This window comes from Tachyglossus aculeatus (assembly GCF_015852505.1).
Source record: "Tachyglossus aculeatus isolate mTacAcu1 chromosome 12 unlocalized genomic scaffold, mTacAcu1.pri SUPER_6_unloc_2, whole genome shotgun sequence".
Taxonomy (NCBI): domain Eukaryota; kingdom Metazoa; phylum Chordata; class Mammalia; order Monotremata; family Tachyglossidae; genus Tachyglossus; species Tachyglossus aculeatus.
Genome location: NW_024044829.1, coordinates 4,793,777 through 4,812,831, shown reverse-complemented (window position 1 = coordinate 4,812,831; position 19,055 = coordinate 4,793,777). Strand labels below are relative to the sequence as shown.

At 50.2% G+C, this 19,055-nt stretch overlaps 1 protein-coding gene across 1 annotated transcript; it reads right to left on the bottom strand.

Moving 5' to 3' along the window:
* Positions 1-3,847: 3,847 nt before the first annotated feature.
* On the bottom strand, positions 3,848-18,309 carry LOC119921284 (olfactory receptor 13G1-like). The gene is made up of 6 exons (XM_038741592.1): positions 18,235-18,309; positions 7,780-8,577; positions 7,595-7,734; positions 4,565-4,622; positions 4,226-4,348; positions 3,848-3,877 (listed from the first exon to the last, which is right to left on the bottom strand). The coding sequence occupies exons 1-6, from the start codon at positions 18,307-18,309 to the stop codon at positions 3,848-3,850; spliced, it is 1,224 nt and encodes a 407-aa protein (XP_038597520.1).
* Between the last annotated feature and the right edge of the window lie 746 nt (positions 18,310-19,055).

The window sequence follows — 19,055 nt, the reverse complement described above, 5'->3', positions numbered from 1 at the left end:
TCCAGGAGGCCTTCCCAGACTGAGCCCCTTCTTTCCTCTCCCCCTCGCCCCCCTCTCCATCCCCCCGTCTTACCTCCTTCCCTTCCCCACAGCACCTGCATATATGTATATATGGTTGTACATATTTATTACTCTATTTATATTTATTTATTTATTTATTTATTTATTTATTTATTTTACTTGTACATTTCTATTTTGTTTGTATGTTTGGTTCTGTTCTCTGTCTCCCCCTTTTAGACTGCGAGCCCACTGTTGGGTAGGGACTGTCTCTATGTGATGCCAATTTGTACTTCCCAAGCGCTTAGTACAGTGCTCTGCACATAGTAAGCGCTCAATAAATACGATTGATTGATTGATTGATTAATTACAGACACAGACATTCAGGCCCTGTCGCAAGGTGAGGGAGAGTGGCTTGTGGGCTCGTGAGACAAAGAGCACTAAGAGTTATATTCTGACTTTCACTCTGGACAACGTTTACCTCTTCCCAACAAACTACTACTCCGACATGCCCCGGGGTAGCCCACGCGGACATGTCTGGCCCTGTGACAAAGTGATGAAGAGTGACATGGCGGCTTGGGAACAAGGACTTCTGGGAATTGTAGTGACAGTCTAGTCTAGACAGCGTTCAATTTCACCCTCAGAAAAAAACTACTCCCCTCATGCCGTTTGGCGAAGTAAGTCAGAGTAGCATTCTGGCTCAGGCCAAAAGACCTCTGGGAGTAGTTGTACGATGCTCGTCCTAGACAGTGTTCACCCCCGCGTACCGTGCTCCCATTTCCGTCATGCCCCGCGGCAGTGCCCCACCCCATGTCTGGCCTTGTCATCATCATCATCAATCGTATTTATTGAGTGCTTACTTTGTGCAGAGCACTGTACTAAGCGCTTGAGAAGTACAAATTGGCAACATATAGAGACAGTCCCTACCCAACAGTGGGCTCACAGTCTATAAGGGGGAGACAGAGAACAAAACCAAACATACTAACAAAATAAAATAAATAGAATAGATATGCACAAGTAAAATAAATAAATAAATAAATAAATAGAGTAATAAATATGTACAAACATATATACATATATACAGGTGCTGTGGGGAAGAGAAGGAGGAAAGATGGGGGGGATGGAGAGGGGGACGAGGGGGAGAGGAAGGAAGGGGCTCAGTCTGGGAAGGCCTCTTGGAGGAGGTGAGCTCTCAGTAGAGCCTTGAAGGGAGGAAGAGATCTAGATTGGCAGATGGGCAGAAGGAGGGCATTCCAGGCCTGGGGGATGACGTGGGCCGGGGGTCGATGGCGGGACAGGCGAGAACGAGGTACGGTGAGAAGATTAGCAGCAGAGGAGCGGAGGGTGCGGGGTGGTCTGTAGAAGGAGAGAAGGGAGGTGAGGTAGGAGGGGGCGAGGTGATGGAGAGCCTTGAAGCCCACGGTGAGGAGTTTCTGCCTGATGCGCAGATTGATTGGTAGCCATTGGAGATTATTGAGGAGGGGAGTAATATGCCCCGAGCGTTTCTGGACAAAGATAATCCGGGCAGCAGCATGAAGTATGAATTGAAGTGGAGAGAGACACGAGGATGGGAAATCGGAGAGAAGGCTGATGCAGTAGTCCAGACGGGATAGGATGAGAGCTTGAATGAGCAGGGTCGCAGTATGGATGGAGAGGAAAGGGCGGATCTTGGCAAAGTTGCAGAGCTGAGACCGGCAGGTTTTGGTGACGGCTTGGATGTGAGGGGTGAATGAGAGAGTGGAGTCGAGGATGACACCAAGGTTGCGGGCTTGTGAGACGGGAAGGATAGTAGTGCCGTCAACAGAAATGGGAAAGTCAGGGAGAGGACAAGGTTTGGGAGGGAAGACAAGGAGTTCAATCTTCAACATGTTGAGCTTTAGGTGGCGGGCAGACATCCAGATGGAGATGTCCTGAAGGCAGGAGGAGATGCGAGCCTGGAGAGAGGGGGAGAGAGCAGGGGCAGAGATGCAGATCTGGATGTCATCAGCGTAGAGATGATAGCTGAAGCCGTGGGAGCGAATGAGGTCACCAAGGGAGTGCGTGTAGATCGAGAACAGAAAGGGACCAAGCACTGAACCTTGGGGAACTCCCACAGTAAGAGGATGGGAAGGGGAGGAGGAGCCTGCAAAAGAGACTGAGAATGAACGACCGGAGCGGTAAGAGGAGAACCAGGAGAGAATGGAGACTGTGAAGCCAAGGCCAGGTAGCGTGTTGAGGAGAAGGGGGTGGTCCACAGTGTTGAAGGCAGCTGAGAGGTCGAGGAGGATTAGGACAGAGTATAAACCGTTGGATTTGGCAAGCAGGAGGTCATTGGTGACCTTTGAGAGGGCAGTTTCCGTGGAATGTAGGGGACGGAAGCCAGACTGGAGGGGGTCGAGGAGAGAGTTGGAGGGTGTTGAGGAATTCGAGGCAGCGCGTGTAGACAACTAGTTCAAGGAGTTTGGAAAGGAATGGTAGGAGGGATATGGGGCGATAACTAGAAGGTGAGGTAGGGTCAAGAGAGGGTTTTTTTTTAGAATGGGAGAGACATGGGCATGTTTGAAGGCAGAAGGGAAGGAACCAGTGGAGAGTGAGCGGTTGAAGATGGAAGTTAAGGAAGGGAGAAGGGATGGAGTGAGCGATTTCTTGAGGTGAGAGGGAATGGGGTCAGAAGCACAGGTGGCCGGAGTAGCACTTGAGAGGAGGGAGGAGAGCTCCTCTGAGGATACTTCTGGGAAGGATGGGAGAGTAGCAGAGAGTGTTGAGAGCCGGGGGGTTGGAGAAGGCGGGGAAGTGACTTTGGGGAGGTCGGACCTGATGGATTTAATTTTGTTAATGAAGTAGGAGGCCAGATCGTTGGGGGTGAGGGAAGGAGGAGGGGCAGGTACCGGGGGCTGAGAAGGGAGTTGAATGTACGGAAGAGCTGGCGGGGGTGATGGGCATGGGTGTCAATAAGGGAGGAGAAATAGTTTTGTCTGGCAGAAGAGAGGGCTGAGTTAAGGCAGGAAAGGATAAACTTGTAGTGAACGTGGTTGGCATGGTGTCTCGCTTGTCGCGAGAAGAGGGGGAGTGGTATGACAGCTCTGGGACCAAGGACTTCTAGATGTGATGCTCGTTCTAGACAGCATTCACCTCTGCCCACAGAACTACCTCCTCCGACATGCCCCGAGGGAAACCATGGCCATTTTGCCAAACGCGGAAGGCCCTGGAGGCGGATGTTCAGGGCGTTTTCACATGCGTAATGATAGCAATTATCTTGTTTGTTAAGTACCTGTTACCACTCTCCGTGAAGTGCCTCATAGGGAACACGGAGACCACAACCTCTATCCGAATCAGGCTCCATTTATCCCATTCCCTCCCTCCTTTTTTACCACACAACCAAGGATCAAGTCACTGAGTGGCCCCACATAGTGTGTTCGGACATCTTACCCGGTCTGGGTTATAACATTTCCTTTCATTTGAATGAACCTTCTTCTCCCTGTCAAATACAGATAGCTTTGTCTCTCCCGAAGATGCCCCCGCAAGAGTGAATCTTAATCATTCCCCATCCTATTCGTAGGGTTACAGTGTAATCGGGCCCGGTCACTCTGACAGACGTTCAGGACCGGTCGCGAGGTGAGGGAGAGTTGTTTGGCGGCGCGCTATAAAAAGAGTTCTGAGAGTAATATTCTTACTTTCATTCTGGACAGCGTTTACCTCTGCCCAACAAACTACCACTCCCATCATGCCCCGCGGACAGGCCCGCAGATATCTCTGGCCTAGTCACGAGCTGAGGGAGAATGACATGAAGGTTCGGAGCACAGAGTCTTCTGGGAATTGTAGTGTGATGTTCATTGTAGACAGCGTTTACCTCAGCTTACGGAACTACCACTCATGGCATGGCCCGCAGCCATGTGTATCCCTGTCGTTAGGAATGGGAGAATTGCATCCGGTTCGGGGCACAAAGACTTCTGGGAGTTTTAGTGTGATGCTCGTTCTAGACAGCCTTCATTTCCATCTACTGAAGTACCTCTCCCGTCATGCCCCTTGGCGGAGCCTCAGCCATGACAGGCCCTTTCCTGAGGAGAAAGAGATTGGAGTGGTGGAGCGGGTCACACTGTCTTCTGGGATTTGTAATGTAATGCTCATTCTAGACAGCGTTCACCTCCTCCTAACGAACTACCACTCTTGCCATACACCTAAGCAGAGCCCGCTGCAGTGTCTGGCCCTTTCGGGAGGAGAGGGAGAGTGGCATGGCGGCTAGGGGCACAAAGATTTCTGGGAGTGATCTTCCTTCCTGAGAGTGATATTCCTTCCTGATAGCCTTCACCACCACGTAGCGAACTAACACTCTCATCATGCTCTGTGGAGGGGCCCTTAGCCATGTCTGGCCCTGTCCGGAAGAGAGGGAGAGTGGCAAAGCGGCTCAGGGCACACAACATTCCGTTAGTTGTAGTGTGATGCTCGTTCTAGACAGCTTTCAACTCCTTCTGCTGACCTACCCTTCCCATCTACCCCTGTTGCAAGAAGTGGGAGAGTGGGCATGGCGGCTTGGGGCACAAAGATTTCTGGGTATTATAGTGTGATGTGTTAGAGGAGAATCTCCTGCCTCTTGGACCCGCATGCCTCTCGTGAGACGGGGTTCGTGGCCTCCGTGGGAGGCAATCCTACAGGCAAAGGCGCGACAGGCAAAGAAAAGTTACACAGAGGAGACAAACATGACCAATCTTGAGGTTCACCCTAAAAGGGCTCACCAGGAGCACTCTTTATTGTTAGCGCTATCTCTTTAAAGGGTCACAGCTTTAGGGTATAGCTCGATCATTCGCTGGGGTTAGTGATTGACGGGTTGCCATGGAGCCAATGGAGACTTCAGGAATTCCCGCCCTACGGAATTATCCTAAACGAAGGTGGAATTTCTCATTTGAATCTAATTAGCTATGCCCCCTTGACCGCAAAGGTTATGTTCCATTCAAGGTAACTTGGTTTGCACTTGAACTGGGAGATAGCCAAGCTAGAGCTCAGGGATTGGCTGAGGCTCTCTTGAATGATTCTGGAGTTTATCGAATCCCAGTTCAGCATCTTATGGTGCTGAACACATTGTTTCCAACAAGGGTCATTCTAGTCAGCGTTCACCTCCGCGTACCAAACTACAACTCCAATCATGCCCCGCAACAAGGCCCGCCACTAGGTCAGGCCCTGACAGGAGGAGAGGGAGAGTGGCATGGCGTCTCGGGGCACAAAAACGTCTGGGAGTAGTAGTATGATGCTCGATCTATTGAGCACTCACCTCCACCTTATAGAACTACCACTCCTATAATGCCCCGGGTAAGGGCTCGCGGCCATGTCTGGCCCTGACGCGAGGTAAGGGAGAGTGGCATGGAGGCTCGGGGTACACCGACCTCTGGGAGTTGCAGTGTGATCCTCCTTATAGGCAGCGTTCACCTCCGCCTATCGAACTACCACTCCTATGATGCCCCGCGGGGGAACCGTGGCCAATTTGCGGCACGTGGAAGATGTGGGACGTGGATATTCAGGGCGCTTTCTCATTCATAATGATTGTTATTATGGTATTTGTTAAGAAACTGAAACCACTCCCCGTGAGGTGTCACATCTTTGCATTTGCATGAGCCCACTCTGAGCTATCAAGTGCAGATGGCCTTGTCTCTCCTGAAGATGTCCCCATAAGATTGAAACCTCATTATTCCCTGCACTATTCATAGGGTTCCTATGTATTCAAGTACAGTTAACGACACAGATATTCAGGCTCTGTCGCAAGGTGAGAAAGTGTAGCATGGAGGCTCGTGAAACAAAGAATACTGAGATTTATACTCTGACATTCGCTCTGAGCAGCGTTTACCTCTCCCCAACGAATTACCAGCGCTTAGAACAGTGCCTTGCACATCGTAAGTGCTTAATAAATGCCATCATTATTAATACAACTCCCGTCATGCCCCACAGCGGTGCCTGCGGACACGTCTGGCCCTGCCACGAGGTGAGGGAGAGTGGCATGGCTGCTTGGGGCACAAAGACTTCTGAGAACAGTAGTGTGATGTTCGTTTTAGACAGAGTTCACCTATGCCTAAAAAACAACCAGTCCTGTAGATACAAGGTAATCAGGTTGTCCTACATGCTACTCACAGTCTTAATCCCCATTTTACAGATGAGGTAACTGAGGCCCAGAGAAGTTAAGTGACTTGCCCAAAGTCAAATAGCTGACAAGTGGTTGAGCCGGGATTAGAACCCATGTCATTTTACTCCCAAGCCCATGCTCTTTCCTCTGAGCCACGCTGCTTCCCTGAGCTTGGGCAAGTCACTTCACTTCTCTGGGCCTCTGTGACCTCATCTGGAAAATGGGGATTAAGATTCTGTGTCCCATGTGGGTACAGGGCCTCTGTCCAGCCAGATTAGCTTGTATTTACCCCAGAGCTCAATACAGCGCCTGGCACATAGTAAGGGCCGAACACATGCCACAATAATTATAGAAGCATCAGCAAAGAAACCAAGGGAAGAGCCTTTGCACATCTTTTAAAGAAGGGTTCAATGTTGTTTGTCTGGGATGGTTCAAAGGTAGCCTTGCCTGGAGGCAGGGGAATATTCTAGACAACGTCTCCAAGTTCTCTCCGGGCTTCTGATTGAGCGATACGGTAACTTTGGGTAGGAGTATATCCAACTCAATATATATATATATATATATATATAATTTTGTATATATAATATATATATATATATAAAATTTTGTATATAATATATATATATGTATATGCATATATATATATGCATATATTTCCTCAAATACAAAATTTCCTCCCTTGTATCTCCAGGGAGCTGTAATTAAGGGAATATATATACATATGTATTATATATGTATTATATATATGTATATATATATAAGGTATTATATTAGCTTCTCTATGATATTAGCGTTGTGTTTTCCAAAGCTAGAATATTAAAAAAGTCCTACAGTTCAGAAAGCACTTTCAAAACAGGAATCACATTTTATGCGACTTTACAATGTTTTTAATGGCATTTGTTAAGCGCTAACTATGTCCAGGCACTGGGGATGATACATGCTAATTCAGTTCACGTCCCACATGGGGCTGACAGTCTTAATCCCGATTTTATAGAGGCACAGAGAAGTGAAGTGACTTGCCCAAGGTCACACATCAGACAACTGCGGAAACGGGGATTAGAAAACCCATGTCTTCCTGACTCCCATGCTTAGACTCTATCCACTATGCCCCGGTACTTCTCCGATTGCTCCATTTAAAAACATCTATGAAATATTTTCCTTGCTCACAGACCTAATTCCCACCTGCCGACTCTTTTCCAAGCACTCAATACAGTGCTCAGCACACAGTAAGCGCTTAGTAAATACTCTTCTTCCCATGTGGATGCTAATCATAGCTCTGACGCATGTCCGCTGTGTGACCCTGGCCAAGTCACTTCACGCCTCTGGGCCTCAGTTCCCTATCTGTAAAATGGGGATTAAGATCACACGTCTCATGTGGGACAGGGACCGCGTCCAACCTGATCAACTTGTATCTATTCCGAATTTTAAACCTCGCTTGGCTCTCAACTAGTACAATAACAATAATGATAATTATTATTATTATTATCAGCGCATCAGGGAGGAGAAGACCTTCCAGACGCCTGCCTGGATCTCTCTGTTCTGGAGGCTGTGACGATGGGATTTAGGGTCAGCGTGACCGCCACCACCTTGTCCCTCTCGAAGGAGTAGGAGGAGGCGGGACAGATGTAGGTGTAGATGATGGGGACGTCCTAGAGGGAAACCAAGAATAGGTGGCACGATCAGTTGGACAAAGCCTTCCTTATGCCTTCAGCCGTCTGGATGCGGAGGATGGCAGCCACGATGACGCTGTAGGAGAGGCAGGTCAGCAGGAAGTCCCCCATGGCCAGGGCGATGTCGGCCATGAAGACCATTACTTCGTTGGCCTGGACGGGGCTAGAGGAGATGGCCAGCAGGGCAGAGATCTTACAGAAGAAGTGGGTGACGGCGTCCGTCCCGCAGAAGTTCAGCCGGAGAATGAGGCCCGTGTGCACCCAGACGTCGGTGACAGCGAAGAGGAGGACGTCGGCGAGGAGGGCGGAGCACGTCCGCCGGCTCATGATGGTGATGTAGGAGAGAGGGAAGCAGATGGCCACGTAGCGGCCGTAGGCAACGGCGATGAATAGGACCATCTTGGACTCCAGGGACCAGGTGTAGAAGAGCTGGACCATGCAACCACCATAGATGATGGTTTTCTGGGGCGTCAGCGTGGTCTCCAACAGCTTGGGAACGATAAAGGAGGTGCACACGACGTCCATCAGGACCTGGGCCAGCAGAAGGAAGTACATGGGCTTGTGGAGGGCCGCACTGAGAGAGACCGCGGCCACAATGAAACTGTTTCCCAGCACGGCCACCAGGTAGACGCACAGGAAGATGGAGAAAAGTAGGGGCCGCATCTCGGGGCAGTTGGACAGGCCCAGGATGACGAACGTAGACACGGTGCTGTGGTTCATCGGACTTGGGGAGAAGCGGACAAGGCAGGGGCCGGTGAAGGGGAGAGGGAGAGCTGGCCGTGGAGTGAAGCAGGGGAGCTGGACGTGAGGTAAGTGGGAGAGCTGGTGGGGAAAGGGAGAAGGAAAGCTAGTGTTCCAGGTCAAAGAAAGAGTTGTTGTCTGCTTCTTCAGTCTTCTCTGTCGTGCCTGGCTGTGAGAACCGTTCCTGGATCTGGGAACAGCCCCTGGACGATGTTCACCTGGGAATAATGAGAGAAACTGAGGAAACAATAGAAGTAGTTTACTAGTACTATTGTTACTACTACTACTAATAGTAATAATGGTGTTTGTCAAGCGCTTACTATATGCCAATCACCGCTCTAAGCACTGTGGTGGTGCAAGGTAATCAGGTTTTCCCACGTAGGGCTCAGTCTTAATCCTCATTTTATAGATGACGGAACTGAGTCGCAGAGAAGTGAAGTGGCTTGCCCAGGTCACACAACAGACAGGTGGCGGAGCCGGGATTAGAACCCATGTCCTCTGATTCACAAGCCCAGGCTCTTCCCACTAATTCGTCTTTTTCTCCTTCTCCTTCCCCTTCTCCTTGTCCTCTTCCTCCTCCTCCCCTCCTCCTCCTCCTCCTCCTCCTCCTCCTTCTCCTTCTTCTTCTTCTTCTTCTTCTTCTTCTTCTTCTTCTTCTTCTTCTTCTTCTTCTTCTTCTTCTTCTTCTTCTTCTTCTTCTTCTTCTTCTCCTTCTTCTTCTTCTTCTCCTTCTCCTCCTCCTCCTCCTCCTCCTCCTTCTTCCTCTTCTTCCTCTTCCTTCTCCTCCTCCTCCTCCTCCTCCTCTTCTTCTTCTTCTTCTTCTTCTTCTTCTTCTTCTTCTTCTTCTTCTTCTTCTTCTTCTTCTTCTTCTTCTTCTTCTTCTTCTTCTTCTTCTTCTTCTTCTTCTTCTTCTCCTTCTTCTTCTTCCCCTTCTTCTTCTCCTTTCTCCCTTTTCCCTTCTCCTTTCTTCTTCTTTCAACGGCGTATAAGTATGTATATGTTTATGTGAGGATGACTGCTGGTGATGACCGCTGGTGTGTATGTGTGTGGGTATGTGAGTCTGTGGACTTACGGGTGTCAGCGTGTTAAATGTTTGGAAATGTGTATTTGAGAGTAGATGTAAGACGGAGGGTGTGCAAGTGTGACCATATATGTGTGCAGGGAGCATAAGTGTGTATATATATGTGTCCCCCTCACTGGCCCCTAGCCCAAGATTCCCAAGGTTTTCTACAATACCTACAAGCATTCATTCAGTCAATCGTATTTATTGAGTGTTCACTGTGTGCGGAGCACTGTACCAAGCGCTTGGAAAGCACATTTCAGCAACAGAGACAATCCCTGCCTACAACGGGCTTTCAGAACCCATCAATAAGTGCGATTGATTGACTGATGGCTAGATGGCTGGATGGATGGCTATCATAGGGTTCCTTTGAAGAGCTGAACGGTGAGTTGCCAGCCAACTCTACCGGAGTCCGGGAACCACGTTATCTCTCCACCCCAGCCTCCCTCTTCACCCTCCCCCAAGGGTCAGCCTCTGGCACCCTTCTACTCATCCGGCTTTGTCTCCTAAATCAGCCTCCTCGCTGAACTCCCTGCCCCGGTCTTTTCCCATTCCAGTATGTACTTCACTCTGCTGCCCGGATCATTTTTCTACAAAAACGTTCAGGCAGTGTTTCCCCAGTCCTCAAGAACCTTCGACGGTTGCCCATCTACCTCTGCATCAAACAGAAACTCCTCAGCATTGGCTTTAAAACATGTAGTCAACTCGCCCCACCCTATCTAACCTCATGTGTCTCCTACTGCAGCCCAGCCTGCACACTATGCTCCTCTAGCGCCAGGGCACTCACTGTGCCCCGATCCCATCTATCTCGCCTCCGATCCCTTTCCCACATCTTCCCCCTCACCTAGACCTTCCTGCCCCTCCAGATCCCCACTCTCTACACCTTCAAAGCCTTACTGAAGGTACATCTCCTCCAAGAGTTCTCCCTCGATTAAGCCCTCTTTTCCCCGCCTCCATCTCCCTTCTTTATTGTATAAGTCTCAGAAGACAGTGGGAGAAGAAGAAAGGAGGGCTTATTCACAGAAGGCCTCTTGTAGGAGACGGGCCTTCAGTAAGGCTTCTATCGGATGGGGGTGGTAGTGTAAGATCACAAATCTCTTCATCTCTTCAGTACCCTCCTAATATTATCATTTGTTTCCCTTGAATTTCCCACGTTGAACAACTTCTCCTCCCCACAGCCTCTCCTCACTCAATCATTGATATTTACTGAGTGCTTAGTATGTGCAGAGCACTGTACTAAGCACTTGGGAGAGTAGAATACAACCGAATTAGCAGACACGTTCCCTGTCCATAACGAGCTACCGGCTCAGACTCACCAGGTCAGGCCCGAGCTAAGATTCGCTGGTCTCCCCTGGCCTCGGGTCCCGTCAGCATTCCTCTGACCCCTCAGTGTCCCCCGGATTGTCGGCGAGACTTCTAAAAGGAGAGACCTCTCGGAGCATTCTAAAAGGGGAGATCACCCCGGCCCACATGCTTTGCTCCTCTTATGCCAGCTTACTCACGGTGCCCCGTTCTTGTCTATCTCACCGACGACTCTTTTCCCACACCCTACCCCTGGCTTGGAACTCCCCCGCCATATACACAAGAACACCACTCTGTTCATTTTTGAAATCTTATTAGGGTCACATCTCTAAGAGGACTTTCCCGAATAAGCCCTCTTTTCCCTAGCTCTCTCTCCCTTCTGCATTATCTTAGCACTTGGATCTGGGACCTTTGGGGACCCTGATCTTTGCCGCACTCTTAACTACCCCAGCATTTCTACACATATATTTAAATTACAGTCTATTAATTATGAATTTGTATTAATGTCTGCCTCCCGGTCTAGACGGTAGGCTTGTTGTGCGTGGGGAACATGTCTGCCAACTCTTTTGTATTGGATTCTACCAAACACGTGGTACAATGTTCCCTCACCAACAACTCTTGACAATTGGCTTAGAAAAAAGTCTCACCAGCTTTGCCCATCTCACCCATCATCTCTTTCCATCCCAGCTCTTCCCATCTCACCCACCATCTCTCTCCATCCAGCCCACCTGTTCCCTCGCCTCATACTTTTCACTTCTCTTCCCAAGATAACCTTCCAACTGTGTCTAACTCTTGCCTGCCACCTCTGACCCTCAACACTTCTCCAGATCATGTTACTGCTTCCCTAACCCGGAACTCCTTTCCTTCCATTTCCCTTACCTTCAAAGCCGCCCTAAAATCCCACCTCCGCTGAGACATTTTCCGCATTACTTCGCCTCGCCCCACAATCTAGTCAATGTAATACCACTCTTACCCGTTATGAGCTCCATTCCTACCCTGAGCAAATATGGATCTACTTTCTATCTATGTATCTGTTTGTGTATACTTGCACTGCAATTATTTATTAATTTCCTCCTGATCCATTTTACACCTTCCTTCTATATGCTTCTTCTTTATCCTGCTACCTCTGTTTTTTATGATATTTGTTAAGCGCTTACTATGTGTCGAGCACTCTTCTAAGTGCTGGGGTAGATACAAGTCCGTCATGTCAGACATAGTCTCTGTTCCACATGAGACTCACAGTCTAATCAATCAATCAGTCAATCGTATTTATTAAGCGCCTACTGTGTCTAGAGCACTGTACTAAGCGCTTGGGAAGTACAAGTTCGCCACATGTACAGACGGTCCCTGCCCAACAGTGGGCTCACAGTCTAGAAGGGGGAGGCAGAGAACAGAACAAAACATATTAACAAAATAAAATAAATAGAATAGATATGTACAAGTAAAATAAATAAATATAGTAATAAATACGTACAAACATATATACATATATACATATGTGCTGTGGGGAAGGTAAGGAGGTAAGGCGAGAGGGATGGAAAGGGGAAGGAGGGGGATAGGAAAGACGGGGCTCAGTCTGAGAAGGCCTCCTGGAGGAGGTGAGCTCTCAGTAGGGCCTTGAAGGGAGGAAGAGAACTAGCTTGGCGGAAGTGGAGAGGGAGGGCATTCCATGCCAGGGTGAGGATGTGGGCCGGGGGTCGACGGCGGGACAGGCGAGAACGAGGCACGGAGAGGAGATTAGCGGCAGAGGAGTGGAGGGTGCGGGCTGGGCTGTAGAAGGAGAGACGTGAGGTGAGGTAGGAGGGGGAGAGGTGATGGAGAGCCTTGAAGCCGGGGGTGAGGAATTTCTGCCTGATGCGTAGGTTGATTGGAAGCCACTGGAGATTTTTGAGGAGGGGAGTAACATGCTCAGAGCGTTTCTGCACAAAGACAATCCGGGCAGCTGAGTGAAGTATAGACTGAGGCGGGGAGAGACAGGAGGATGGGAGATAGGAGAGGAGGCTGATACAGTAGTCCAGACGGGATAGGATGAGAGCTTGAACGAACAGGGTAGCGGTTTGGATGGAGAGGAAAGGGCGGATCTTGGCAATGTTGCGGAGTTGAGACCGGCAGGTTTTGGTGACGGCTTGGATATGAGGGGTGAACGAGAGAGCGGAGTCGAGGATGACACCAAAGTTGCAGGCTTGTGAGACGGGAAGGATGGTAGTGCCATCAACAGTGATGGGAAAGTCAGGGAGAAGGTAGGGTTTGGGAGGGAAGACAAGGAGTTCGGTCTTGGACATGTTGAGTTTTAGGTGGAGGACAGACATCCAGATGGAGATGTCCTGAAGGCAGGAGGAGATGCGAGCCTGGAGGGAGGGAGAGAGAGCAGGGGCAGAGATGTAGATTTGGGTTTCATCAGCGTAGAGATGATAGTTGAAGCCGTGGGAGCGAATGAGGTCACCAAGGGAGTGAGTGAATATCGAGAACAGAAGGGTACCAAGAACTGAACCTTGAGGAACCCCTACAGTAAGAGGATGGGAGGTGGAGGAGGAGCCCGTAAAAAAGACTGAGAATGAACGACCGGGGAGATAAGAGGAGAACCAGGAGAGGACGGAGTCTGTGAAGCCAAGGTTGGATAGCGTGTTGAGGAGAAGGGGGTGGTCCACAGTGTCGAACGTAGCTGAGAGGTCGAGGAGGATTAGGATAGAGTATAACCCGTTGGAGGTGGCAAGCAGGAGGTCATTGTTGACCTTTGAGAGGGCGGATTCCGTGGAATGTAGAGGACGGAAACCAGATTGGAGGGGGTCGAGGAGAGAGTTGGTGTTGAGCAATTCGAGGCAGCGCGTGTAGACGACTCGTTCAAGGAGTTTGTAAAAGAATGGTAGGAGAGAGATGGGGCGATAACTAGAAGGTGAGGTGGGGTCAAGAGAGAGTTTTTTTAGGAGGGGAGAGACGTGGGCATTTTTGACGGCAGAGGGGAAGGAACCAGTGCAGAGTGAGCGGTTGAAGATGGAAGTTAAGGAGGGGAGGAGGGACCGAGCGAGAGATTTCCTGAGATGAGAGGGAAAGGGGTCAGAAGCACAGGTGGTCGGACTAGCATTTGAGAGGAGGGAAGAGAGCTCCTCTGAGGATACTGCTGGGAAGGATGGGAGAGTAGCAGAGAGCGGTGTGAGCCGGGGGGTTGGAAAAAGTGGGGGAGTGACTTTGGGGATGTCAGACCTAACGGATTTAATTTTATTAATGAAGTAGGAGGCCAGATAGTTGGGGGTGAGGGAAGGAGGAGGGGGAGGAGCCGGGGGCCTGAGAAGGGAGTTGAATGTACGGAAGAGCTGACGGGGATGATGGACATGGGTGTCAATAAGGGAGTAGAAATAGTTCTGTCTGGCAGAGGAGAGGGCTGAGTTAATTCAGGAAAGGATAACCTTGAAGTGAACGAGGTTGGCATGGTGTGTAGACTTTCGCCAGCAGTGTTAGGCAGCTCGAGCATAAGAGCGGAGGAGGCGGAAAGTGGCAGTGATCCAGGGCTGCGGGTTAGTGGTATGAGAGCTGCGAAGGGAAAGGGGAGCGAGTGAGTCTAGCTGAGTAGAAATGGTAGAGTTGAGAGCAGTAATCTGATCATCAAGTTTGGGCAGACAGGAAAGGGAGGCGAGGTGGGTTGTGAAGCGCTCAGAAAGATGGATGGGGTCAAGAGAGCAGAGATCTCTGTGAGGAAGTAATATGGATTTACAGGGGAAAGGATTGTGAGTGAGGAGGCAGGTGAGAAGATTATGATCAGAGAGAGGGATTTCAGAGTTGGTAAAGGTGGACACAGTGCAGCGGTAGGAGATGACGGGGTCGAGGGTATGACCAAGTTGGTGAGTGGGCGAGGTGGGGTGGAACAGGATGTTGGCAGCGTCAAGGAGAGATAGAAGGCGGGCGGCAGAAGAGTCACCAGGGATATCCATGTGGATGTTGAAGTCTCCGAGGATCAGAGTGGGCATAGAAAAGGAGAGATGGAAGGTGAGGAAGGGCTCAAAATCGTTAAAGAAGTTGGAGGTGGGGCCGCGGCGGGGGAGGCGGTAGATGATGGCTACAAGAATCTGGAGGGAGTGGTAGAGGCGAATAATGTGGGCTTCAAAGGAAGGGAAGGAAAAGGAAGGGGGAGGAGGGATAGTGCGAACGCGACTTTGTGGGGTGAGAAGGAAACCGACACTTCCTCCTTTTCCGTTGAGTCTGGGGGTGTGGGAGAAGAAGAGGCCTCCACTGGAGAGAGCAGCCGAAGAGACCGTGTCGTCCGGAGACAGCCATGTTTCAGTTAGGGCGAGGAGGAGTAGAGAGCTGGAAAGGAATAGGTCCAGGATGAAGGGGATCTTACTTATTACGGAGCGGGGGTTCCAGAGGCCACACTTGGCAGTAGGTGTCGAGGGAGGGGAGGGAGGGGGAAGGGTGCGAGGGGTGGGGATTGTTTGGATTGGGATGAGCTGGTGGGGGCCTAGGCGGAGAGAGTGGGAAGAGGGGTGGCGATGGGAAAGGAGAACTGGGATGGGGTGGGGGCGTAGACGAGGGAAGGAAGGGGGCTGGGAGGGAGGAGTGGAGGATTGGCGCTGGTATAGAGGGTTCCTGGGTAGCGGGTGAAAGGGAGGTGTCGTGGTGGGGGAGAGGGAGGGAACAAGCTGTATGGGAGAGGGGAAGCGGAAGGTGAGGAATGGGAATGGCAGTTGGGAGCAAGGGAATTGAAAGTTCATGGTGAGGTCAGCAGGGCAGGTGAATGTACAGCGGGAGGTTAACAATTGAGATGCAGAAGCGATAAAACAGTAGCAATGATATAAATAGGCGATAGCATCACAGAGGGTAGCTAACGATTAACATGCTATGGCAATAATAAAATAGGCAGATAGTGATGTCACAGACAGCAGATACAAACTATTATGTGCTGGAGTAGGGTGGACCTGTTAAGGGGGGTCAGGGAGCAGAAATACCTGGGGAGAGGAATGAAGACCCAGGTAGCATGGGAGGGCTGAGTAAGTGCGAATGAGGTTGTCGGTAATGTAACCTGGTGATAACAAGGGCCTTTTTCCCAGGGGAGACAGGCGGTGGGAGTCAGTCAGGTCCGGACCGGGAAGGGGGGTATAGGGAGTACTTTAAGGAAGGTCGCTTAAGTGGGGGGGGCGGTGGAAGCAGGGGGGGGTCTATGGGGGCGCTCCGAGGAGCGGATCCTTCCAGGAGCAGTAAGGTGGCGTGGTGTGATGGCGGGCGGGCTTCTCGGGAACGGAGTCCCGGGCGTCTATGGTGGCGCTCTGAGGAGAGGATCCATCCGGAAGCAGCGGGGGCCACGCTAAGTACTGAATCCCCATCTCCTCACATCTCCACACATAACACAGTTCTCTACCCCCGATGTCTCCATCTCTCTCCATCCGCCCTATCTCCTGGGTGGGTGGCAAGGATGGATGGGGTTTGATCAGTGAAAAATGTTCCAAAAAGAGCAGTCTCCATATCCCTTGACAGAGCTGGTTATTTCTGCTACACATTCGCGTTTATTAAGCCACTACGATGTGCAGAGCACTGTACAAAAAGCTCTGAAAGAAAAGATTGGGCAAATCCCCGTCCCAGACAAGGGCTCACAATCTCAAAACGAAGGGTGAAAGGGAATCCTACTTGTATCTGATTCTTCTTGTTCCTGCTTGGATGGTGGAATGCAGAGTGGATCTAGGTGGGTTTGGGGCAATTATGTCAGTTCGGACCCCATACTGGATGGGGTTTCTTGGATAATAATAATAACAATAGTAATAATAAGAATGGTATATGTAAGTACTTACAATGTGCCAGGCACTGTACTAAGGGCTGGGATGGATACAATAAAATCGGGTTGGACACAGTCTCTGTCCCATGTGGGGCTCATAGTCTCAATCCCCATTTTATAGATGAGGGAAATGAGGAACAGATAAATGAAGTCACTTGCCCAAGGTCACACAGCGAACAAGTGGCAGAGCTGGGATTAGAATCCAGGTTGTTTTGAATCCCAGGTCTGTGCTCTATCCACTAGGCTGTGCTGCTTCTCTAATCCAGAAAATATCTCTAACACAGAACCTGTGTTAGGCAAGACAAGAATCTGTAGGTGACCCTTTATCTGGGACCTCCCCCATTTTCAGCTGGTCATGTGGTCTGATTCCCTTCTGATTCCCCTCTGGTCTGATTCCTTCGTATAGGGTTTATTTTTATTTTCAGATCTAAGCCTTTCTCTACCCCTTCCTCTGTCACCAGTTCTCATGGTTCTGAAGCAATTCTGGGTTCCGAAGGTCCTGAGAGAGAAACATAGGCTCATTCATTCATTCGATCGTATTAATTGAGCCCTTACTGTGTGCAAAGCACTGTACTAAGGCTCTAAACCTGATGGGTGTGCTAAGCACGTTCTATGTTCCAGGCACTGTATTAAGCACTGGCATATATACAAGATACAGACACAGTTTTAGAGATGAGGTAACTGAGGCACAGATAAGTGAAGTGACCTGCCTGAGGTCACACAGCAGAAAAGTGGTGGAGCTGGGACTAGCACCCAGGTCCTCTGACTCCCGGGACCATGCTCTTTCCACTACACTATGTTGCATTTCCATGTGGGAAGGGAATGTTGTTTTATATCCTGTACAATGCTCTGCACACAGAAAGCTCTCAATAAATATTTTTGATTGCTTGAATTCACTCATTCATTCAACTGTCTTTATTAAGAGCTGCGTGAAATGCACTTTTCCTTCATCTGTGTATCTGTTACTATTTTATTTGCTGTCACCCCAACTAGATTCTAAACTGTTCCTTTTTCCTGTAGATGGTCTCAAAAGTTTCCAGAAAATGTTCAATGTCACCAAAGTGACGGAATTCCTGCTCCTGGGATTCTCAGAGGTCCAGGAGCTGCAGCTGGTCCACGCCGCACTGTTCCTTCTGGTCTACCTGGCGGCCCTGACGGGGAATTCCCTCATTATCACCGTCACCGCCCTCGACCGGCGCCCCCACACCCCCATGTACTTCTTTCTCAGGAACCTGTCCGTTCTCGACTTCTGCTACATCTCTGTCACCGTCCCCAAATCCATCCACAGCTCCCTGACCGACCATAGATCCATTTCCTTCCCGGGCTGTGCCACCCAGGTCTTCTCGGTGTTTCTGTTTGGTGGTTCAAAGGCGTTTCTCCTCACGGCGATGTCCTACTACCGCTACGCCGCCTTCTGCCTCCCCCTGCGCTACAAGGTCATCATGGACCAAAGGGCTGTGGGAAGATGGCGGCCGCCTCATGGCTTGGCGGGGAGATATATTTAGTGGTGACATGCTCTGGGACATTCCCCCTACCCTTCTGTGGGCCCTTTCCGATCCCACAGTTCTTCTGTGATATCGCTTCCGTGGTCCGACTCTCCTGCTCCGAAACGCACCTCGTCATCGATGATCGTAGTCACCGGGGCCTTTTTGGGCATCTCCTGCTTTGCCTCCATCGTCGTCTCGTACATGCGCATCTTCCGGGCCGTGCTGAGGATGCCGGGCTCCGATGGCCGGGACAAAGCCTTCTCCACCTGCCTGCCTCACATTGCCGTCACGACCGTGTTTCTTACCACGGCTTCCTTCTCTACATCACATCTGCTCCTCTGCCGCTAATCTCCTCACCGTGCCTCGTTCTCGCCTGTCCCGCCGACGACCCCCGGTCCACGTCATCCCCCTGGTCTGGAATGACCTCCCTCCTCACATCCGCCAAGCTAGCTCTCTTCCTCCCTTCAAGGCCCTACTGAGAGCTCACCTCCTCCAGGAGACCTTCCCAGACTGAGCCCCCTCCTTCCTCTCCCCCTCATCCCCCTCTCCATCCCCTCATCTTACCTCCATTCCTTCCCCACAGCACCTGTATATATGTATATATGTTTGTACATATTTATTACTCTATTTATTTTACTTGTACATATCTATTCTTTTTATTTTATTTTGTTAATGTTTGGTTTTGTCCTCTGTCTCCCCCTTCTAGACTGTGAGCCTACTGTTGGGTAGGGACTGTCTCTGTATGTTGCCAACTTGTACTTCCCAAGCGCTTAGTACAGTGCTCTGCACACAGTAAGCACTCAATAAATACGATTGATTGATTGATTGATCCACTCTCAGACTCCTCCTCAGCTCTGGACCTGCTAGTGTCCGTGTTCTACACGGTGGTGCCCCCGGCCCTGAACCCCCTAATCTACAGCCTAAGGAACAGGGACGTTAAGGCCGCCAT

Excerpts from the sequence above, each read along its gene's own strand:
- LOC119921284 (XM_038741592.1), bottom strand. The coding sequence starts at position 18,309 with ATGTACGAGACGACGATGGAGGCAAAGCAGGAGATGCCCAAAAAGGCC. Across the intron at positions 4,623-7,594 it reads TCCAGGCAGGCGTCTGGAAG|GATTGCCTCCCACGGAGGCC; the intron begins GTCTTCTCCTCC and ends CTTTGCCTGTAG. Across the intron at positions 3,878-4,225 it reads GATCACTCCCAGAAATCTTT|GGATACACATGGCTGCGGGC; the intron begins GTGCCCCTAGCC and ends TCCTAACGACAG.